At 58.8% G+C, this 23,601-nt stretch overlaps 1 protein-coding gene across 2 annotated transcripts in view; it reads left to right on the top strand.

Moving 5' to 3' along the window:
* MROH1 (maestro heat like repeat family member 1) overlaps positions 1-23,601 on the top strand; it is a 103,249-nt gene that overhangs the window by 30,548 nt on the left and 49,100 nt on the right. The window contains exons 11-21 of one of the 2 annotated variants that reach the window (XM_075352779.1): positions 5,432-5,554; positions 5,675-5,782; positions 5,870-6,014; positions 6,614-6,654; positions 6,778-6,919; positions 9,134-9,186; positions 10,837-10,941; positions 11,027-11,146; positions 15,478-15,600; positions 17,590-17,736; positions 19,697-19,723. In XM_075352779.1, coding sequence (XP_075208894.1) covers positions 5,432-5,554; positions 5,675-5,782; positions 5,870-6,014; positions 6,614-6,654; positions 6,778-6,919; positions 9,134-9,186; positions 10,837-10,941; positions 11,027-11,146; positions 15,478-15,600; positions 17,590-17,736; positions 19,697-19,723 — 1,134 coding nt within the window. The remainder of the gene's footprint in view (positions 1-5,431; positions 5,555-5,674; positions 5,783-5,869; positions 6,015-6,613; positions 6,655-6,777; positions 6,920-9,133; positions 9,187-10,836; positions 10,942-11,026; positions 11,147-15,477; positions 15,601-17,589; positions 17,737-19,696; positions 19,724-23,601) is intronic. The other variant, XM_075352781.1, reaches the window with a different exon arrangement.

Here is a 23,601-nt window from a genome sequence, read left to right as displayed (position 1 = left end):
GGTAGTGCCCACGGTTGGCCGACCGTGAGATGCCACAGATCCGGATACCACGCCCTCCTTGGCCAGTCTGGGGCGACGAGTATGACGCGGCTGCAGTCGGATCTGATCTTGCGTAGCACTCTGGGCAAGAGTGCCAGAGGTGGAAACACATAAGGGAGCCGGAACTGCGACCAATCTTGCACTAAGGCGTCTGCTGCCAGAGCTCTGTGATCGCGAGACCGTGCCATGAAGGTTGGGACCTTGTTGTTGTGCCGGGACGCCATTAGGTCGACATCCGGCCTTCCCCAGCGGCGACAGATTTCCTGAAACACGTCCGGGTGAAGGGACCATTCCCCTGCGTCCATGCCCTGGCGACTGAGGAAGTCTGCTTCCCAGTTTTCTACGCCGGGGATGTGAACCGCGGATATGGTGGAGGCCGTGGCTTCCACCCACATCAGAATCCGCCGGACTTCCTGGAAGGCTTGCCGACTGCGTGTCCCCCCTTGGTGGTTGATGTATGCCACCGCTGTGGAGTTGTCCGACTGAATTCGGATCTGCCTTCCTTCCAGCCACTGCTGGAAGGCTAGTAGGGCAAGATACACTGCTCTGATCTCCAGAACATTGATCTGAAGGGTGGACTCCTGCTGAGTCCACGTACCCTGAGCCCTGTGGTGGAGAAAAACTGCTCCCCACCCTGACAGACTCGCGTCCGTCGTGACCACCGCCCAGGACGGTGGTAGGAAGGATCTTCCCTGTGATAATGAGGTGGGAAGAAGCCACCACTGCAGAGAGTCTTTGGCTGTCTGGGAAAGGGAGACTTTCCTGTTCAGGGATGTAGACTTCCCGTCCCATTGGCGGAGAATGTCCCATTGAAGTGGGCGCAGATGAAACTGCGCAAACGGAACCGCCTCCATTGCCGCCACCATCTTCCCGAGGAAGTGCATGAGGCGTCTTAAGGAGTGCGACTGACTTTGAAGGAGAGCCTGCACCCCAGTCTGTAGTGACCGCTGCTTGTCCAGCGGAAGCTTCACTATCGCTGAGAGAGTATGGAACTCCATGCCAAGATACGTCAGGGATTGGGTCGGTGACAGATTTGACTTTGAGAAGTTGATGATCCACCCGAACGTCTGGAGAGTCTCCAGTGCAACATTCAGGCTGAGTTGGCATGCCTCTTGAGAGGGTGCCTTGACAAGTAGATCGTCCAAGTAAGGGATCACAGAGTGTCCGTGAGAGTGCAAGACTGCTACCACTGCCGCCATGACCTTGGTGAACACCCGTGGGGCTGTCGCTAAACCAAATGGCAGCGCTACGAACTGGAGATGGTCGTCTCCTATCACGAAGCGTAGAAAGCGTTGGTGCTCTGTAGCAATCGGCACGTGGAGATAAGCATCTTTGATGTCTATTGATGCTAGGAAATCTCCTTGAGACATTGAGGCAATGACTGAGCGGAGGGATTCCATCCGGAACCGCCTGGCGTTCACATGCTTGTTGAGCAGTTTCAGGTCCAGAACAGGACGGAATGAGCCGTCCTTTTTTGGCACCACAAAGAGATTGGAGTAAAAACCTTGTCCTTGTTCCCGAAGAGGAACAGGGACCACCACTCCTTCTGCTCTTAGAGAATTCACCGCCTGCAGAAGGGCATCTGCTCGGTCGGGATGTGGGGAAGTTCTGAAGAACCGAGGCGGAGGACGAGAACTGAACTCTATCCTGTACCCGTGAGACAAAAGGTTTGTTACCCACCGGTCTTTGACCTGTGGCAGCCAAATGTCGCAAAAGCGGGAGAGCCTGCCACCGACCGAGGATGCGGAGGGAGGCGGCCGAAAGTCATGAGGCAGCCGTCTTGGAAGCGGAACCTCCGGTTGCTTTCTTGGGGCGTGAGTGGGCCCGCCAGGAATCAGAGCTCCTTTGCTCTTTCTGAGTCCCTTTGGACGAGGAGAATTGGGGCTTGCCCGAGCCTCGAAAGGACCGAAACTTTGACTGCCACTTCCTCTGTTGAGGTTTGCTTGATCTGGGCTGGGGTAAGGAGGAGTCCTTACCCTTGGACTGTTTAATGATTTCCGCCAATTGCTCACCAAACAGTCTGTCTCCAGATAATGGCAAGCTGGTTAAACATTTTTTAGAAGCAGAATCTGCTTTCCATTCTTTTAACCACAAGGCTCTGCGCAAAACTACAGAGTTGGCGGATGCCATTGCGGTACGGCTCGTAGAGTCCAGTACCGCATTGATAGCGTAGGTCGCAAACGCAGACATTTGCGTAGTTAGGGACGCCACTTGCGGCACTGCTGGACGTATGAAAGAGTCCACCTGTGCCAAACCAGCTGAAATAGCTTGGAGCGCCCACACGGCCGCGAATGCTGGAGCAAACGACGCGCCAATAGCTTCATAGACGGATTTCAACCAGAGGTCCATCTGTCTGTCATTGGCATCTTTAAGTGAAGCCCCATCCTCCACTGCAACTATGGATCTAGCTGCCAGCCTGGATATTGGAGGGTCCACTTTTGGACACTGGGTCCAGCGTTTGACCACGTCAGGGGGAAAGGGATAACGTGTATCCTTAAGACGTTTGGAAAAACGCTTGTCCGGATAAGCATTGTGTTTCTGGATTGACGCTCTGAAGTCAGAGTGGTCCAGAAAAGTACTCAATTTACGCTTGGGATACAGGAAATGGAATTTCTCCTGCTGTGCAGCTGCCTCCTCTGCAGAAGGGGCTGGGGGAGAAATATCCAACAGCCTATTGATGGCCGCAATAAGGTCATTTACCATGGCGTCACCATCTGGCGTATCCAAAGTGAGTGCGGTGTCAGGGCTAGACTCCTGATCACCCCCCTCTGTCTCATCATATAGAGACCCTTCTCGCTGAGACCCTGACCCGCGTGATGACGTGGAGGGTCTCTCCCAGCGAGCTCGCTTAGGCGGGCTGGGACTGTCATCAGAATCAGAGCCCTCAGCCTGTGATGCCTGGGACCCCCTTGAAGTACGGATTAGTTCCAACTGAGGGGGACCGGGGAACATAGGCACAGCGGTGTCCATGGTCTGAGCAACTGGCCTGGACTGCAAGGTCTCCAGGATTTTTGTCATAGTCACAGACATTTTATCAGCAAAGACTGCAAATTCTGTCCCCGTCACCGGGGCAGGGTTCACAGGCGTCTCTGCCTGGGCCACTACCACCATATGCTCTGGCTGACGAAGTGCCACTGGGACTGAACATTGCACACAATGAGAGTCGTTGGAGCCTGCCGGTAGATTAGCCCCACATGCTGTACAAACAGTGTATACAGCCCGTGCCTTGGCACCCTTGCGTTTTGTGGATGACATGTTGTCTCCCCAGAGCAATATAGGGTATACAGCCAAGAAGCGACCTTACAGTGCAGTATATATATATCTGGTACAGGAAAAAGTACACCAATATAACACTGTGGCACTAAGTGGGGCCAGCACTAAAGTGCTGCTTACCGCCCGCTAAACGCGGGTGTGTGGTCGCCAGAAATCCCTAGTCTGGGTCTCCCAGAGCCTGTGTCCGTCCTCCAGCCAGACTGCATGCAGGAATGGCTGCCGGCGTCCTGTGGAGGGGGGGGGCGGGCCCTGGGCGTGCCAGACTAAAAGCGGGAAACCTGCGTCCCACTGTGCCTAGTGAGAGGGCTGGAGCATGTAAATAAGGCTCCAGCCCTCGGCGCTGAGTAAACGTACAGCGTCTCTCCCCTTCCCTGATTGACAGGGTGGGGGCGGGAACGAAGCGGAGCTAGGCCGCAAAAGCCGGGGACTAAATTTATAAGCGCCGCCGCCGTAAAAGCGCGGTCGGCGCTAAGTCTCCGGCGCACTACAAGTCCCAGCCGCGCCGCCGCTCCGAGAGTGGCCGGCGCGGTAGTTCCCAGCATATGACGTCACCCAGCTAAGCTGCTGTGACTCCAAACCCCAGCGTACAGCGCTACTGTCCCCGGCGCACTAACACACCCAGCAAGTCTGGCGTGTGCGTGCCTGCCTGTACGGGGACACAGAGTACCTGAAAGTTGCAGGGCCTTGTCCCTGAATGGTACCCAGCTCCGTATCCAGCAGGTTCACTGGGTCTGTGGATGGAGCCCGGCCTCAGGGCTTGGGGGCCGGTAAGATCCCACTTCCCCAGAGCCCCTCAGGGGGATGGGGAAGGAAAACAGCATGTGGGCTCCAGCCTCCGTACCCGCAATGGGTACCTCAACCTTACAAACCACAAGTGGGGTGAGAAGGGAGCATGCTGGGGGCCCTATATGGGCCCACTTTTCTTCCATCCGACATAGTCAGCAGCTACTGCTGACTAAACAGTGGAGCTATGCGTGGATGTCTGACCTCCTTCGCACAAAGCAGAAAACTGGTGAGCCAGTGATCCCACTGGGGGTGTATAGCCAGAAGGGGAGGGGCCTTACACTTTTTAGTGTAATGCTTTGTGTGGCCTCCGGAGGCAGTAGCTATACACCCAATCGTCTGGGTCTCCCAATGGAGCGCCGAAGAAAAACATATATACATTCTCAGCAAGAATACGAAATGGTGTGACAGAATCTGGCCCTTCCGCTGGCCTGCTAGGGACCGAATCTTTGTGACTTTGGAGCAAACCTTCCCAGCCAGCAGCACCTCTGTTTTGGCAGGCACCCACTGAGAGGAGATTGCCGAAAGCTTAGGAAGCTGACCGAGGACAGCAAGATATGTAGCCCGGCGACTGAATTGTCCCATCCTGCGTTCTCCAAGTGAATTTGTGCGCTCAGTGTTGAGAAGTGAAGCAGTTCTGTGATCCTCCAGCTGGAACCGTGGACCCTAGGCTGAAATCCTGTAGAGTGAATGTGGTGACAAGAGCGAGTATTTTTCAGGACTTGTGGGAGATGGCTGCTCTTTCATTGGTTGTTCAACCCGATTGCATATTTTTTTTCCTCTCATTTAGTCAAAGGGGCTGAGGCAATCCACACTTATCAGATAATAGTCCGGTCAGTCTGGCATGAAACAATGGCTAACTTCACTTGATTTATCAAACAAAGGAACAATACATCTGGCCTAATTAAGAACAGTTCACCCCACATGTGATCAGATATCATCACAGTCCTCCCCTGTCAGTCTTGTCTGTGCCCCGGGGTCCTCCACTCTGTTTGGGGGTCCTTTTTCTTAATCCGAATTGTCTCTGCCTTGGGGGTCCTTCCTGTCTGCTCCAGGGGTCCTCTGCTCTGTTGGTCTTGTCTCTGACCTGGGGGTCTTCCGCTCTGCCCCGAGGAGCCTCACCTCAGTCCAACTTGTCTCTGCCCAGAGGTCCTCCACTCTTTCCGGGGGGTCCTCCCCTAAGTCCGACTTGTCTCTACCCCTGGGGTCTTCACCTCTGTCAGTCTTGTTTGTGTCCCTCGGGTCCTCTGCTCTGTCTTGTTTGTTCCCTGGGGGTCCTCCCCTGTGTCTGGGGGTCTTCGGTCTTGGCACAGCCTCCTGTATTCTCTCTCGGCAGGTGAGGAAGGCGATGGTGCAGCTGGCCAGTACTATGGCCCATCACGGGTACCTGGAGCAGCCGGGGGGAGAGGTGATGCTGGACTACATCATCCGGCTGTGCTGTGTGTCAGCAGAGAATTCGGTAAGATGCATGATGGGAGTCATCATAGTACCCGTACGGGGGTCTGCTCCATCTGGAGCGTCCAGCAGCAGACCCCCCCCCCCCCCCCGCAAAGGTAACCGATGTCCGCTCCATCATCAGGTGCGACGTCAAAACTTCGAGCAGGAGGAAGTGACGGAAGAAAGCGTCAGACGGATCAGCGTCAACACCCTGTACCTGGTCAGCACCACGGTGGAGCGTATGAGCAGCGTGAGTCCACCGCTATACAGAAAGGTGTAAACCGGTTTATGGCAGCTCAAGGGTTAATGTGCCGCTCACATTGTGTTCCTACGGCAGATCCTGTGGCCCCACCTGTTGGAGTTTGTGGTCCCCGTACAGTTCACCAACGCGCTGACCCCGGTGTGTAAGAGCCTGGTGCACCTGGGCCAGAAGAAGCAGGAGGAAGGTGTGGAGGGGTTCCTCATCAACTACAATGTGAACGGTGAGCCCCCACCTCACTGCTCAAAGGATCCACCGCCCGCAGTGTGACCGCTCGTAGGGTCCGCAGCCCACAATGTGACCGCTCGTAGAGGGTCCGCCGCCCGCAATGTTACCGCTCGTAGAGGGTCCGCCGCCCGCAATGTGACCGCTCATAGGGGATCCGCCGCCCGCAATGTGACCGCTCGTAGAGGGTCCGCCGCCCGCAATGTGACCGCTCATAGGGGATCCGCCGCCCGCAATGTGACCGCTCGTAGAGGGTCCGCCGCCCGCAATGTGACCGCTCGTAGAGGGTCCGCCGCCCGCAATGTGACCGCTCATAGGGGATCCGCCGCCCGCAATGTGACCGCTCGTAGGGGATCCGCCGCCCGCAATGTGACCGCTCGTAAGGGATCCGCCGCCCGCAATGTGACCGCTCGTAGGGGATCCAGCACCCGCAATGTGACCACTCGTAGAGGGTCTGCTGCGCGCAGTGTCAGCGCTCGTAGAGGGCCCGCAGTGTCAGCGCTCGTAGAGGGCCCGCCTCCCCCCAATGTCAGCGCTCGTAGAGGGTCCGCCGCCCCCTACTCAATTTATCTGAGAATTTCCATCTTCTGTTCACAGTGACTCTGCCATCTCCACACGCTCTGTATGCAAGACTGCTGGTACGTGTCCCCCTAATGTGTATATAGTATATATCAAGGAGGAGGGTGAGGAGGAGTGGACACATCTAGTCCTGTCCTGTAGTGATGTATATAGTATATTGGGGGTGTTGTTGTCTTTTTCAGGTGGTCTCGGCCTCTCTGGACCCCAGTGATGGGAGGAATGCGGCTGCTCTTCGCCTTCTGTCCGTTCTGCAGATTAATATCCACCCCAGTATTGGGCAGTGCTGGGAGCAGGAGATTCCGCCCCTCCTGCTGCTCCTGGAAGGTGAGGGGTCTTATGGATGATGTTGGATATTTTTCTGCTCTCCTGATATAATTTGTGGCATTGAACCTCGTAATGATGTGGACGCTGTTTGTGTCAGTCTGTGGCTTCCAGACTCTGTATCGGTCTGTCTGTTGGGGTGCTGTCACTCTGTGCTTGTGTCGGTCGGGGAGCCGTCGCTCTGTGCTTGTGTCGGTCGGGGGGCCGTCGCTCTGTGCTTGTCGGTCGGGGGGCTGTCGCTCTGTGCTTGTCGGTCGGGGGGCCGTCGCTCTGTGCTTGTCGGTCGGGGGGCCGTCGCTCTGTGCTTGTCGGTCGGGGGGGCCGTCGCTCTGTGCTTGTCGGTCGGGGGGCCGTCGCTCTGTGCTTGTCGGTCGGGGGGCCGTCGCTCTGTGCTTGTCGGTCGGGGGGCCGTCGCTCTGTGCTTGTCGGTCGGGGGGCCGTCGCTCTGTGCTTGTCGGTCGGGGGGCCGTCGCTCTGTGCTTGTCGGTCGGGGGGCCGTCGCTCTGTGCTTGTCGGTCGGGGGGCCGTCGCTCTGTGCTTGTCGGTCGGGGGGCCGTCGCTCTGTGCTTGTCGGTCGGGGGGCCGTCGCTCTTTGCTTGTGTCGGTCGGGGGGCCGTCGCTCTGTGCTTGTGTCGGTCGGGGGGCCGTCGCTCTGTGCTTGTGTCGGTCGGGGGGCCGTCGCTCTGTGCTTGTGTCGGTCGGGGGGCCGTCGCTCTGTGCTTGTGTCGGTCGGGGGGCCGTCGCTCTGTGCTTGTGTCGGTCGGGGCGCCTGTGAGGAAAATTCTGAGAAATATTGTGAGGATTATGACATTCATATAAGTGCAAAGAATTCCCCAGATCTAGTCACCAAATGGCCAAGGTGACAAAATCCAATTAAGCCTAAAGAAAAAGTTCCTTACAAGAAGCAACCCGCTGCTGTGAAGAGTATTCAGCCAAGTAGATGGGCGTTTACAAGTTTTACAACTAAGCTGCAAACCAGGGTCCTCAACTCGGAGGTGCCTATGTAAGAGTTACAATATTAGGGAGCGCTTCGCTCCCACATCTAGGGCAGGTATATTTCTGGCTTCACGCACGTCACACACACTTTCTTTTAATAGTGTGACGTGCGACTCAGTTCCAAATTAATATCTCGCTGTGGGAAGGAAAATAATGGTCATATCTTCCGCGTGAGACGCTCAGGGGCGGAGATATGGGAAAAACTGCAAGTACATATCTTTCTGGAAACTAAAGGCAAACCTATGTCCAGCCCAGTCTTAGGTCACAAAAGGGATGGGACATGGAGGGGGTCGTAGATTCATTAAAACCGAAGTAGACGTTTGGTGAGTGTTCTTATCTGAGAGGTCACGTGTGGTACACGTATGAGGAGTCCCAGGAAAATTCATGATTCCACAGCGCCTCCCTGTGCAAGCCAGCACCAGGCCTAATCACAAAGGAACAAGGTAACTGATCCATCTGTATAGCTGTTTTTGACCACGTTTTACCTGTATTTCTGAGAGATAGATTATATATATATATATATATATCTCTGTAAATCAATCTTGTATATTGTGTATTATCCAGTGTGCCCTTAAGGTGATTAAATATAAAATTTAATCTTGGGCTGTTTCTTTTATCTCGATCTTTGAACCCCATGTCCGTGAGTTTGACTTAACACTACACGCTACCTGCGCTGGTTTCTAGCACAATATAATCCTGTTAACAGACCAGGCCTATATCTCACGAGTAACTGGTAGCAGTCTACCACACTGTACCCAACCAGCCGGGGCTACTGGAAAGTCCCTGTCGGGACTGTGGAAAGAACTGGGTGCCCCGCCGGAGGTTGCGCTGCCTGCTCTATCCCCCTCACCGTGCCTCCCTGTGCCCGCAGGGACAGGAGGCGTCAGTGTTGCATTACGCCAAGCGGACCCCACACGCTTCTTGGGGGCGCGGAATATCATATGTTAGCGGACGTGACGATTTCTTATTGCGTGGCTCCGACGTATTAGAGACGTCAGGGTGGAGCTGCGAGGTGCGGTGTCGTCACAGAATGACAGGTCCACGACTGAGCGGAGGGATCTTGATTGACACCCCCCCTTCCCGGCCTCTTTCGTAACAGTGTTGTTGCTCTGTGTCTGTCTGTCGGTCGGGGGGGGGCCGTCGCTCTGTGTCTGTCGGTCGGTCACTCTTTTCATTGATCTGCAGACTCAGGATCTGATGGTTAAACTCTTCTGGTTTTAGAAACTCCGGAGAAACTTCCACAGCAGACGGCGTGGGAGGATCGCTTACTAAAGGTACGGGGCAAGGGAGGAGCTTACTAAAGGTACGGGGCAAGGGAGGAGCTTACTAAAGGTACGGGGCAAGGGAGGAGCTTACTAAAGGTACGGGGCAAGGGAGGAGCTTACTAAAGGTATGAGGCAAGGGAGGAGCTCACTGAAGGTATGGGGCAAGAGAGGAGCTTACTAAAGGTATGGGGCAAGGGAGGAGCTTACTAAAGGTATGGGGCAAGGGAGGAGCTCACTGAAGGTATGGGGCAAGGGAGGAGCTCACTGAAGGTTCGGGGCAAGGGAGGAGCTCACTGAAGGTTCGGGGCAAGGGAGGAGCTCACTGAAGGTACGGGGCAAGGGAGGAGCTCACTGAAGGTACGGGGCAAGGGAGGAGCTCACTGAAGGTTCGGGGCAAGGGAGGAGCTCACTGAAGGTATGGGGCAAGGGAGGAGCTCGCTGAAGGTTCGGGGCAAGGGAGGAGCTCGCTGAAGGTTCGGGGCAAGGGAGGAGCTCGCTGAAGGTATGGGGCAAGGGAGGAGCTCACTGAAGGTATGGGGCAAGGGAGGAACTCGCTGAAGGTTCGGGGCAAGGGAGGAGCTCGCTGAAGGTTCGGGGCAAGGGAGGAGCTCACTGAAGGTTCGGGGCAAGGGAGGAGCTCACTGAAGGTTCGGGGCAAGGGAGGAGCTCACTGAAGGTTCGGGGCAAGGGAGGAGCTCACTGAAGGTTCGGGGCAAGGGAGGAGCTCACTTGAAGGTATGGGGCAAGGGAGGAGCTCACTGAAGGTATGGGGCAAGGGAGGAGCTCACTGAAGGTACGGGGCAAGGGAGGAGCTCACTGAAGGTATGGGGCAAGGGAGGAGCTTACTAAAGGTTCGGGGCAAGGGAGGAGCTTACTAAAGGTATGGGGCAAGGGAGGAGCTTACTAAAGGTATGGGGCAAGGGAGGAGCTTACTAAAGGTATGGGGCAAGGGAGGAGCTCGCTGAAGGTACGGGGCAAGGGAGGAGCTCACTGAAGGTACGGGGCAAGGGAGGAGCTCACTGAAGGTACGGGGCAAGGGAGGAGCTCACTGAAGGTACGGGGCAAGGGAGGAGCTCACTGAAGGTATGGGGCAAGGGAGGAGCTTACTAAAGGTATGGGGCAAGGGAGGAGCTCGCTGAAGGTACGGGGCAAGGGAGGAGCTCACTGAAGGTACGGGGCAAGGGAGGAGCTCACTGAAGGTACGGGGCAAGGGAGGAGCTCACTGAAGGTATGGGGCAAGGGAGGAGCTCACTGAAGGTATGGGGCAAGAGAGGAGCTCACTGAAGGTATGGGGCAAGGGAGGAGCTTACTAAAGGTATGGGGCAAGGGAGGAGCTCGCTGAAGGTACGGGGCAAGGGAGGAGCTCACTGAAGGTACGGGGCAAGGGAGGAGCTCACTGAAGGTACGGGGCAAGGGAGGAGCTTACTAAAGGTATGGGGCAAGGGAGGAGCTCACTGAAGGTATTATTATGGGATGTGAAATATTGAGGGGTTTAATGAAGTTGGGGCAGGGAGGAGAAGTCCAGAATAATCACTGTGCTGTATACAGCTCCTGGTGGGCTCGCTGCGGGCCGTCCAGTACATTTCCCCCTCTTTTCTTGCGGCTCCTGGTGGGCTCGCTGCGGGCCGTCCGGTACATTTCCCCCTCTTTTTCTTGCAGCTCCTGGTGGGCTCACTGCGGGCCGTGTCCGATGACGCCTGGATCTTTCAGCTCTCACAGGAGATGAGGCGGCAGCTGCCCGGTTATACCTCCGCTCTGGAGAAGGTGAGTGGCCTCTGTGCACTGGAGGATGATGGTCATTCTGGTTTGTGACCACTGGAGGGCGACATTGTCCACTTTCTTCTCTCAGAATTTCCTGTATAAATGCATCGGGAGCAGCCTGGGCGCCTGTGCCAACCGCGAGCTGGTGAGGAGGGAGCTGCAGGAGCTGCTGACCGGTGCCCGCTACCAGGACGAGGCCGAGAGAGAGGTATCGCCATCTCATCCTCCGCCATGTGTATCTCATCCTCCTCCGCCACGTGTATCTCATCCTCCTCCGCCACGTGTTTCTCATCCTCCTCCGCCACGTGTGTCTCATCCTCCTCCGCCCCGTGTTTCTCATCCTCCTCCGCCACGTGTATCTCATCCTCCTCCGCCACGTGTATCTCATCCTCCTCCGCCACGTGTTTCTCATCCTCCTCCGCCACGTGTTTCTCATCCTCCTCCGCCACGTGTTTCTCATCCTCCTCCGCCACGTGTTTCTCACCCTCCTCTGCCACGTGTATCTCATCCTCCTCTGCCACGTGTATCTCATCCTCCTCTGCCACGTGTATCTCCTCCTCCTCTGCCACGTGTATCTCCTCCTCCTCTGCCACGTGTATCTCCTCCTCCTCCGCCACGTGTATCTCCTCCTCCTCCGCCACGTGTATCTCATCCTCCTCCGCCCCGTGTGTCTCCTCCTCCTCCGCCCCGTGTGTCTCATCCTCCTCCGCCCCGTGTGCCTCATCCTCCTCCGCCCCGTGTGTCTCATCCTCCTCCGCCCCGTGTGTCTCATCCTCCTCCGCCCCGTGTGTCTCATCCTCCTCCGCCCCGTGTGTCTCATCCTCCTCCGCCCCGTGTGTCTCATCCTCCTCCGCCCCGTGTGTCTCATCCTCCTCCGCCCCGTGTGTCTCATCCTCCTCCGCCCCGTGTGTCTCCTCCTCCTCCGCCCCGTGTGTCTCCTCCTCCTCCGCCCCGTGTGTCTCCTCCTCCTCCGCCCCGTGTGTCTCCTCCTCCGCCCCGTGTGTCTCCTCCTCCGCCCCGTGTGTCTCCTCCTCCGCCCCGTGTGTCTCCTCCTCCGCCCCGTGTGTCTCCTCCTCCGCCCCGTGTGTCTCCTCCTCCGCCCCGTGTGTCTCATCCTCCTCCGCCCCGTGTGTCTCATCCTCCTCCGCCCCGTGTGTCTCATCCTCCTCCGCCCCGTGTGTCTCATCCTCCTCCGCCCCGTGTGTCTCATCCTCCTCCGCCCCGTGTGTCTCATCCTCCTCCGCCCCGTGTGTCTCATCCTCCTCCGCCCCGTGTGTCTCATCCTCCTCCGCCCCGTGTGTCTCATCCTCCTCCGCCCCGTGTGTCTCATCCTCCTCCGCCCCGTGTGTCTCATCCTCCTCCGCCCCGTGTGTCTCATCCTCCTCCGCCCCGTGTGTCTCATCCTCCTCCGCCCCGTGTGTCTCATCCTCCTCCGCCCCGTGTGTCTCATCCTCCTCCGCCCCGTGTGTCTCATCCTCCTCCGCCCCGTGTGTCTCATCCTCCTCCGCCCCGTGTGTCTCATCCTCCTCCGCCCCGTGTGTCTCATCCTCCTCCGCCCCGTGTGTCTCATCCTCCTCCGCCCCGTGTGCCTCATCCTCCTCCGCCCCGTGTGTCTCATCCTCCTCCGCCCCGTGTGTCTCATCCTCCTCCGCCCCGTGTGTCTCCTCCTCCTCCGCCCCGTGTGTCTCCTCCTCCTCCGCCCCGTGTGTCTCCTCCTCCTCCGCCCCGTGTGTCTCCTCCTCCTCCGCCCCGTGTCTCTCCTCCTCCTCCGCCCCGTGTCTCTCCTCCTCCTCCGCCCCGTGTCTCTCCTCCTCCTCCGCCCCGTGTGTCTCCTCCTCCTCCGCCCCGTGTGTCTCCTCCTCCTCCGCCCCGTGTGTCTCCTCCTCCTCCGCCCCGTGTGTCTCCTCCTCCTCCGCCCCGTGTGTCTCATCCTCCGCCCCGTGTGTCTCATCCTCCGCCCCGTGTGTCTCCTCCTCCTCCGCCCCGTGTGTCTCCTCCTCCTCCGCCCCGTGTGTCTCCTCCTCCTCCGCCCCGTGTGTCTCCTCCTCCTCCGCCCCGTGTGTCTCCTCCTCCTCCGCCCCGTGTGTCTCCTCCTCCTCCGCCCCGTGTGTCTCCTCCTCCTCCGCCCCGTGTGTCTCATCCTCCTCCGCCCCGTGTGTCTCATCCTCCTCCGCCCCGTGTGTCTCATCCTCCTCCGCCCCGTGTGTCTCATCCTCCTCCGCCCCGTGTGTCTCATCCTCCTCCGCCCCGTGTGTCTCATCCTCCTCCGCCCCGTGTGTCTCATCCTCCTCCGCCCCGTGTGTCTCATCCTCCTCCGCCCCGTGTGTCTCATCCTCCTCCGCCCCGTGTGTCTCATCCTCCTCCGCCCCGTGTGTCTCATCCTCCTCCGCCCCGTGTGTCTCATCCTCCTCCGCCCCGTGTGTGTCTCATCCTCCTCCGCCCCGTGTGTCTCATCCTCCTCCGCCCCGTGTGTCTCATCCTCCTCCGCCCCGTGTGTCTCATCCTCCTCCGCCCCGTGTGTCTCATCCTCCTCCGCCCCGTGTGTCTCATCCTCCTCCGCCCCGTGTGTCTCATCCTCCTCCGCCCCGTGTGTCTCATCCTCCTCCGCCCCGTGTGTCTCATCCTCCTCCGCCCCGTGTGTCTCATCCTCCTCCGCCACTGCCCCTCTCATCCTCCAGCCTTGACTGCACTGAGAGGGTCCTGATCAGCACAGATTGAGGGGTCCGGATAGTCTGCCTGACTCTGCTCATTATAGGGTTAATATCAGGCTGCCTCTAAGTCCCTCTGTTAGTTCTTCCTGGTAGCCAACCAGTCAGGAAGGCTCCCAATATCCATCCTATAGGAAAAAATGAGTCTGCTCTGCTACAACTACAACTCCCAGCAAGTCAGGCAAGTGGGGACCACAGTAGAGGGACGATGGGAGCAGTGATGAGACCTGTCCGGGCATGCTGGGCAGTGTAGTGCGGACGCTGGGATGAGATCTGCCCTGGGGACGCTCCACCTGTCATGTGTAACAGCGTCTCCGCCGTCCTCAGCCTCTGCTGCAGTACTGTACACTGCCTGCGGGCCGGGGTGGCGCTGTGTGATGGCCCCAGCGGCCGCTCTCTGGTAATGCCTCTGTGTGCAGGGTCTGGCGGTGGCGCTGTGTGTGATGGCCGCTCTCTGGTAATGCCTCTGTGTGCAGGGTCTGGCGGTGGCGCTGTGTGTGCAGGGTCTGGCGGTGGCGCTGTGTGTGCAGGGTCTGGCGGTGGCGCTGTGTGTGGCGGCCTCTCTCTGGTAACGCCTCTCTGTGTGCAGGGTCTGGCGATGGCGCTGTGTGTGCAGGGTCTGGCGGTGGCGCTGTGTGTGGCGGCCGCTCTCTGGTAACGCCTCTCTGTGTGCAGGGTCTGGCGGTGGCGCTGTGTGTGCAGGGTCTGGCGGTGGCGCTGTGTGTGATGGCTGCTCTCTGGTAACGCCTCTCTGTGTGCAGGGTCTGGCGGTGGCGCTGTGTGTGCAGGGTCTGGCGGTGGCGCTGTGTGTGATGGCCGCTCTCTGGTAACGCCTCTGTGTGCAGGGTCTGGCGGTGGCGCTGTGTGTGATGGCCGCTCTCTGGTAACGGCGCTGTGTGTGATGGCCGCTCTCTGGTAATGCCTCTGTGTGCAGGGTCTGGCGGTGGCGCTGTGTGTGATGGCCGCTCTCTGGTAACGCCTCTCTGTGTGCAGGGTCTGGTGGTGGCGCTGTGTGTGCAGGGTCTGGTGGTGGCGCTGTGTGTGATGGCCGCTCTCTGGTAACGGCGCTGTGTGTGCAGGGTCTGGCGGTGGCGCTGTGTGTGCAGGGTCTGGCGGTGGCGCTGTGTGTGATGGCCGCTCTCTGGTAACGCCTCTCTGTGTGCAGGGTCTGGCGGTGGCGCTGTGTGTGGCAGCCGCTCTCTGGTAACGCCTCTCTGTGTGCAGGGTCTGGCGGTGGCGCTGTGTGTGATGGCCGCTCTCTGGTAACGCCTCTCTGTGTGCAGGGTCTGGCGGTGGCGCTGTGTGTGATGGCCGCTCTCTGGTAACGCCTCTCTGTGTGCAGGGTCTGGCGATGGCGCTGTGTGTGATGGCCGCTCTCTGGTAACGCCTCTCTGTGTGCAGGGTCTGGCGATGGCGCTGTGTGTGATGGCCGCTCTCTGGTAACGCCTCTCTGTGTGCAGGGTCTGGCGGTGGCGCTGTGTGTGATGGCCGCTCTCTGGTAACTGCTCTCTGTGTGCAGGGTCTGGTGGTGGCGCTCTGTGTGCAGGGTCTGGCGGTGGCGCTGTGTGTGCAGGGTCTGGCGTTGGCGCTGTGTGTGCAGGGTCTGGCGGTGGCGCAGTGTGTGATGGCCGCTCTCTGGTAACTGCTCTCTGTGTGCAGGGTCTGGCGGTGGCGCTGTGTGTGATGGCCGCTCTCTGGTAACTGCTCTCTGTGTGCAGGGTCTGGTGGTGGCGCTGTGTGTGCAGGGTCTGGCGTTGGCGCTGTGTGTGCAGGGTCTGGCGGTGGCGCAGTGTGTGATGGCCGCTCTCTGGTAACGCCTCTCTGTGTGCAGGGTCTGGCGGTGGCGCTCGGCATCTGCTCCGCTCATCACTTGGACGACGCTCTGGATAAGATGTCCGAGTTCCTGAAATCCGACATCATGAAGAAAAACACCGGAATCTTCAACCTCTTCAAGGTGCGTAAAGCGGAGCGAGCGACCACCACCGAGGCCTGGAGGGTGACAGTGGCCATCGCCTCCGCCAGGGTGCCCACCCAGTGCCAGCCATCGAGTACCCCCCCCCATGTACTGCCATCGAGTACCCCCCTATGTACTGCCATCGAGTACCCCCCCTATGTACTGCCATCGAGTACCCCCCCTATGTACTGCCATCGAGTACCCCCCCATGTACTGCCATCGAGTACCCCCCCCATGTACTGCCATCGAGTACCCCCCCATGTAGTGCCATCGAGTACCCCCCCATATGTACTGCCATCGAGTACCCCCCCTATGTACTGCCATCGAGTACCCCCCTATGTACTGCCATCGAGTACCCCCCCTATGTACTGCCATCGAGTACCCCCCCTATGTACTGCCATCGAGTACCCCCCCTATGTACTGCCATCGAATACCCCCCCCAATGTACTGCCATCGAGTACCCCCCCCCTATGTACTGCCATCGAGTACCCCCGTCCCCCATGTACTGCCATCGAGTACCCCCCCCATGTACTGCCATCGAGTTACCCCCCCCCCCCCTATGTACAGCCATCGAGTACCCCCCCCCATGTACTGCCATCGAGTACCCCCCCCCCCCCTACGTACTGCCATCCGTGCGACGTGGCCCCCAGTATCGGTGCCGGGTCCTCTCTGCTGTATATTTGGTGCTGCACTGAGCATTGGGTCCTGGTGCGGTGCTGGGCGGCATTTCTGGGGTGAGGAGTGGGTGACCTCTCCTGGGGATGGGCAGAGCCCGTGAGACCCCTGACCTGTAGCGTTGTCTTAGCAGTTGGCGCATGACCCTGGCGGCGGTGGCGGGCTGTGTATTCGCTGGCGCTGCGGCCCCCTCCTCCGTACTGGTGACGCTCCTTGTGGGGAATGTTAATTCGATCTTCAGCCCTCGCTGTAATGGACCTAGCAGACCCTGGTGTTGTTGTGATGTTGGATAACATGGCCGCCGCTTCCTCCCCGAGGAGACGACCTGCACCGGAGGCCGGGGGCGTGCGCTCATCTCCACAGCTCCAGTGTACGGGGGGCTCCACAGCGTCCGCTGCACACAGTGTACTGCTGCCCCGCAGAAACCTCTGCTCAATATGATGGGCACAAAGACCCCACCCGGGAGGGTCCGGAGCCAGGGGTCCGATAATCCCCGGGAGAGTCCGGAGCTGGGGGTCCGATCCCCGGGAGGGTCCGGAGATGAGGGTCTGATAATCCCCAACCCCTGTAATAACCCGCGGGGGTCCGATAATCCCTGCGAGGGACCAGAGATGGGGGGTCTGATAATCCCCGACCCCTGTAATTACCCGGGAGGGTCTGGAGATAGGGGTCCAATAATGCCCACGAGGGTCCGGAGATGGGGGTCCGATAATCCTCGGGAGGGTCTGGAGCTGGGGTTCTGATAATCCTCGGGAGGGTCTGGAGCTGGGGTTCTGATAATCCTCGGGAGGGTCTGGAGCTGGGGGTCTGATAATCCTCGGGAGGGTCTGGAGCTGGGCGTCTGATAATCCTCGGGAGGGTCTGGAGCTGGGGTTCTGATAATCCTCGGGAGGGTCTGCAGCTGGGGGTCTGATAATCCTCGGGAGGGTCTGGAGCTGGGGGTCTGATAATCCTCGGGAGGGTCTGGAGCTGGGGGTCTTATAATCCTCGGGAGGGTCTGGAGCTGGGGGTCTGATAATCCTCGGGAGGGTCTGGAGCTGGGGGTCTGATAATCCTCGGGAGGGTCTGGAGCTGGGGGTCTGATAATCCTCGGGAGGGTCTGGAGCTGGGGGTCTGATAATCCTCGGGAGGGTCTGGAGCTGGGGGTCTGATAATCCTCGGGAGGGTCTGGAGCTGGGGGTCTGATAATCCTCGGGAGGGTCTGGAGCTGGGGGTCTGATAATCCCCGGCCACCATTATAAGACCCCCACCTCCTGGGTTAGTTCGGGGGTTATCACACGCTGTGCATTATCCGCTCATCATTGTCTCTTCCAGGATCGGGTGGACGGTGATCTGGAGAAGATCAAGAGCGCGCTCATCCTCAGCTACGGATACGTGGCGGTTTACGCTCCCACAGAACTCGTCCTGCCGCGGATTGAATCTGATATTTTGCGCAATGTCTTCCTTTACTTCCACACCAAGGTGAGACTCCAATGCCAGCCTCCATTATATTGTGCCCCATGTGCCAGCCTCCATTATATTGTGCCCCATGTGCCAGCCTCCATTATATTGTGCCCCATGTGCCAGCCTCCATTATATTGTGCCCCATGTGCCAGCCTCCATTATATTGTGCCCCATGTGCCAGCCTCCATTATATTGTGCCCCATGTGCCAGCCTCCATTATATTGTGCCCCATGTGCCAGCCTCCATTATATTGTGCCCCATGTGCCAGCCTCCATTATATTGTGCCCCATGTGCCAGCCTCCATTATATTGTGCCCCATGTGCCAGCCTCCATGTCCTCCCACCCAGAACGACCATGCCCCCTCACCTGTGTTCCCGCCTCTCGTGTGCCCCCTCACCTGTGTTCCCGCCTCTCGTGTGCCCCCTCACCTGTGTTCCCGCCTCTTGTGTGCCCCCTCACCTGTGTTCCCGCCTCTTGTGTGCCCCCTCACCTGTGTTCCCGCCTCTTGTGTGCCCCCTCACCTGTGTTCCCGCCTCTCGTGTGCCCCCTCACCTGTGTTCCCGCCTCTCGTGTGCCCCCTCACCTGTGTTCCCGCCTCTCGTGTGCCCCCTCACCTGTGTTCCCGCCTCTCGTGTGCCCCCTCACCTGTGTTCCCGCCTCTCGTGTGCCCCCTCACCTGTGTTCCCGCCTCTCGTGTGCCCCCTCACCTGTGTTCCCGCCTCTCGTGTGCCCCCTCACCTGTGTTCCCGCCTCTCGTGTGCCCCCTCACCTGTGTTCCCGCCTCTTGTGTGCCCCCTCACCTGTGTTCCCGCCTCTCGTGTGCCCCCTCACCTGTGTTCCCGCCTCTCGTGTGCCCCCTCACCTGTGTTCCCGCCTCTCGTGTGCCCCCTCACCTGTGTTCCCGCCTCTCGTGTGCCCCCTCACCTGTGTTCCCGCCTCTCGTGTGCCCCCTCACCTGTGTTCCCGCCTCTCGTGTGCCCCCTCACCTGTGTTCCCGCCTCTCGTGTGCCCCCTCACCTGTGTTCCCGCCTCTCGTGTGGCCCCTCACCTGTGTTCCCGCCTCTCGTGTGGCCCCTCACCTGTGTTCCCGCCTCTCGTGTGGCCCCTCACCTGTGTTCCCGCCTCTCGTGTGGCCCCTCACCTGTGTTCCCGCCTCTTGTGTGCCCCCTCACCTGTGTTCCCGCCTCTTGTGTGCCCCCTCACCTGTGTTCCCGCCTCTCGTGTGCCCCCTCACCTGTGTTCCCGCCTCTCGTGTGCCCCCTCATCTGTGTTCCCGCCTCTCGTGTGGCCCCTCACCTGTGTTCCCGCCTCTCGTGTGGCCCCTCACCTGTGTTCCCGCCTCTCGTGTGGCCCCGCCTCTCGTGTGGCCCCTCACCTGTGTTCCCGCCTCTCGTGTGGCCCCTCACCTGTGTTCCCGCCTCTCGTGTGGCCCCTCACCTGTGTTCCCGCCTCTCGTGTGGCCCCTTACCTGTGTTCCCGCCTCTCGTGTGGCCCCTTACCTGTGTTCCCGCCTCTCGTGTGGCCCCTTACCTGTGTTCCCGCCTCGAGTGGCCCCTTACCTGTGTTCCTGCCTCTTGTGTGGCCCCTTACCTGTGTTCCCGCCTCGTGTGGCCCCTCACCTGTGTTCCCGCCTCGTGTGGCCCCTCACCTGTGTTCCCGCCTCGTGTGGCCCCTCACCTGTGTTCCCGCCTCGTGTGGCCCCTCACCTGTGTTCCCGCCTCGTGTGGCCCCTCACCTGTGTTCCCGCCTCGTGTGGCCCCTCACCTGTGTTCCCGCCTCGTGTGGCCCCTCTCCTGTGCCCCCTCTGGTGCTCACTGCTCAGAGCTGCCACGTTGATCCTGTTAGTGCCAGTCTCCTCTTGCGGACCCCCGCCCCTGCTCCCCGCCTCCCCTAGATGCTGTCCGTGGTGGGCACAGGTAGGTATTTCTGCGTTCTACAGTCGGACCCTAACCTTCTGTTCTCCCAATTTACCCCTCAGGTTCTGGGGATAAAGGTAGAGCCCAAGGTAACGTGTTTCTGCTGCTGCTTCTGCCCTCTCCTCTCTCTGCTGCTTGCATGCCCTGCAGACTGCCAGTGCGGGTAGAGGGTCCCAGACCCCCAGAGATGAGGCCAGTGCGGGTACAGGGGGCCAGTGCAGCCACCACTGCAAGCCCCGACCGGAGAGAAGCCCGTGTGACCGGGCACAGATAGCCCTCTATGAGTGGGCGCGAACCTGGGCGGAGCCTAGATTGTGTCCAGTAGGCAGAGCCTTGAATATTGGTGGCAGAGGCGTAGGCTCAGGGTTACTGGTGATGAGCTTTGGGCCTAGGACTGGGTATTATAGACTTGTAAGCCATTGTTGGATCAGTGGTTCAAGAATTGTTGGGTGGCGCCCAAGCTGTTATTGGCTGACGCCCGGGCTCTGGTTGGTTGGGGGGTGTCTGGGCTCTGGTTGGTTGGGTGGCGACGCCTGGGCTCTGGTTGGTTGGGGGGTGTCTGGGCTCTGGTTGGTTGGCGATGCCCGGGCTCTGGTTGGTTGGGTGACGATGCCCGGGCTCTGGTTGGTTGGGTGGCGATGCCCGGGCTCTGGTTGGTTGGGTAGCGATGCCCGGGCTCTGGTTGGTTGGGTAGCGATGCCCGGGCTCTGGTTGGTTGGGTAGCGATGCCCGGGCTCTGGTTGGTTGGTTAGTTGGGTGGCGACGCCCGGGCTCTGGTTGGTTGGTTGGGGGGTGTCTGGGCTCTGGTTGGTTGGGGGGTGTCTGGGCTCTGGTTGGTTGGGGGGGCACCCGGGCTCTGGTTGGGGGGTGTCTGGGCTCTGTTTGGTTGGGGGGGCGCCCGGGCTCTGGTTGGTTGGGTGGTGCCCGGGCTCTGGTTGGTTGGGTGGTGCCCGGGCTCTGGTTGGTTGGGTGGTGCCCGGGCTCTGGTTGGTTGGTTGGGGAGTGTCTGGGCTCTGGTTGGTTGGGTGGTGCCCGGGCTCTGGTTGGTTGGGTGGTGCCCGGGCTCTGGTTGGTTGGTTGGTTGGTTGGGGAGTGTCTGGGCTCTGGTTGGTTGGGGGGGCGCCCGGGCTCTGGTTGGTTGGGTGGTGCCCGGGCTCTGGTTGGTTGGGTGGCGCCCCCCAACCAAAGCACCGCCTGAGGATGGTGGCAGTAAATTGTGTTCTTACCTTCGCACTCATCTTCATCACTAATGCTTTTATGCTGCAAAATGTGTAACTAACATGGCGACTGGGTGGGGGCGACATAATGAGACCGCGGACGACGAGACTGCGGGGACTACAGGTGATGTATAACGAGAGCACCACCGCGCAAATACACCCCATATCACACCCCACTCCCTGTATATCTGGGGGGCATGATGTAATATTACAACCCGGTCCCTGTATATCGGGGGGGGGGGGGGGTGATGTAATATTACTCCCCGGTCCCTGTATATGGGGGGGGGGGTGTGATGTAATATCACTCCCCGGTCCCTGTATATCGGGGTGGGGGGTGATGTAATATTACTCCCCGGTCCCTGTATATCGGGGGGGGGGGGGTGATGTAATATTACTCCCCGGTCCCTGTATATGGGGGGGGGGGTGTGATGTAATATCACTCCCCGGTCCCTGTATATCGGGGTGGGGGGTGATGTAATATTACTCCCCGGTCCCTGTATATCGGGGGGGGGGGGGGGGTGATGTAATATTACTCCACGGTCCCTGTATATCGGGGGGGTGATGTAATATTACTCCCCAGTCCCTGTATATCGGGGGGGTGATATAATATTACAACCCGGGCCCTGTATATTGGGGTGAGGGGGGGGTGATGTAATATTACACCCCGGTCCCTGTATTTCGGGGGGCAGCGCTCTTTAGTGGCCCAGATTGCGGCACGGACGGGGGGGAGCGGTTCATTTCAGGGTAAGTGGCGGTCTCCTTTTGGCTTCTGCTGGTGACACGAGCGGCCGGCGGTGACTTCATCGCGTCATCTTCTATATTTAGGGGCTGAGATCAGGGGGCTGCAGTCTCCAGAGTCACCACCGGGGGGCAGCGTCTGTAAGTTCAATAGTCACACTGTGTAATCCTGGAGACAGAGCTGCGGCCACCGACTCCACAAAGTAATGCAGGGGTCCCCCACCCGAGACATCGAGGGAGGGGCCCCCCCTCCCCCATTATCCTGCAGACCCCCAGTGATTCCTCTACAGACGCTCACACAATCACAGGCCCCAAAACTCTCACAGTAGTCGCCCTTCATAAGGACGGCGGGGGTTGTGGTCTATAAAGAAGATGGCGGGGGGGGGTTGTGGTCACTATATAGAAGATGGGGGGGGGTTGTGGTCTCTATATAGAAGATGGCAGGGGGTTGTGGTAACTATATAGAGGATGGCGGGGGGGGTTGTGGTCTCTATATAGAGGATGGCGGGGGGGTTGTGGTTTCTATATAGAGGATGACGGGGGGGGGTTGTGGTCTCTATATAGAGGATGACGGAGGGGTTGTGGTCTCTATATAGAAGATGACGGGGGGGTTGTGGTCTCTATATAGAAGATGACGGGGGGGTTTGTGGTCTCTATATAGAAGATGACGGGGGGTTTGTGGTCTCTATATAGAAGATGACGGGGGGTTTGTGGTCTCTATACAGAGGATGGCGGGGGGTTGTGGTCTCTATACAGAGGATGGCGGGGGGTTGTGGTCACTATATAGAGGATGACGGGGGGGTTGTGGTCTCTATATAGAAGATGACGGCGGTTGTGGTCTCTATACAGAGGATGACGGGGGTTGTGGTCTCTATACAGAGGATGGCGGGGGGTTGTGGTCTCTATACAGAGGATGGCGGGGGGTTGTGGTCTCTATACAGAGGATGGCGGGGGGTTGTGGTCTCTATACAGAGGATGGCGGGGGGTTGTGGTCTCTATACAGAGGATGGCGGGGGGTTGTGGTCTCTATACAGAGGATGGCGGGGGGTTGTGGTCTCTATACAGAGGATGGCGGGGGGTTGTGGTCTCTATATAGAAGATGACGGGGGGGGTTGTGGTCTCTATATAGAAGATGACGGGGGGGGTTGTGGTCTCTATATAGAAGATGACGGGGGGGGGGTTGTGGTCTCTATATAGAGGATGACGGGGGTTGTGGTCTCTATATAGAGGATGAAGGGGGGTTGTGGTCATATACACAATGTTCCAGATTATTATGCAGATCGGCTGTGAGTGTCCTCGCCATTAATAATGAAGCCCATTGCTGGTTTGTGTCTCGGGGTCTTTGGTCACTGAAATCAGTCTCAGATCCCTGTGATCATTAGTTTCCAGGTGAGGCCCAATAAAAGGAAACCTGGAGGCTCCACAATATTAAGCAGCCACAATTTTCAAGTCACATTGGAAAGAAAAAGGACCTCTCTGCTGCCGAAAAGCAAAAAATAGTGCAATGCCTTGTACAAGGGATGCAAACATTAGATATTTCATGAAAAATGTGCGCGTGATCATCGCACTGTGAAGAGATTTGTGGCTGATTCTCAGCACAGACGTGTTGGTGCAGATAAAGGCAGAATGAGGAAGGTTTCTGCCAGACGAGTCCATCGGAATAAGAGAGCTGCTGCTAAAAAGCCTTTACAAACCAGCAAACAGATGTGAAGCTGCTGGAGCCTCTGGACTCCCTCGAACCTCAAGGTATAGGATCCTTCAAAAGCTTGCTGTGGGGTATAAACCTACCATCCGGCCACCACTAACCAGTGCTCACAAGCAGAAACGGTTGCAGTGGGCCCAGACCTACTGATGAGTGTCAAGCAACCCTTGATGGTCCAGATGGATGGAGTAGTGGATGGAGCAGTGGATGGCCACCATGTCCCAACAAGGCTGCGAGGTCAGCAAGGAGGTGGAGGAGTCATGTTTTGGGCCAGAATCATGGGGAGACATCTGGTAGGCCCCTTTAGGGT

The sequence above is a fragment of the Anomaloglossus baeobatrachus genome, chromosome 6 (assembly GCF_048569485.1).
Source record: "Anomaloglossus baeobatrachus isolate aAnoBae1 chromosome 6, aAnoBae1.hap1, whole genome shotgun sequence".
In the NCBI taxonomy this organism is placed as follows: domain Eukaryota; kingdom Metazoa; phylum Chordata; class Amphibia; order Anura; family Aromobatidae; genus Anomaloglossus; species Anomaloglossus baeobatrachus.
This window is presented reverse-complemented; position numbering and strand designations above follow the sequence as displayed.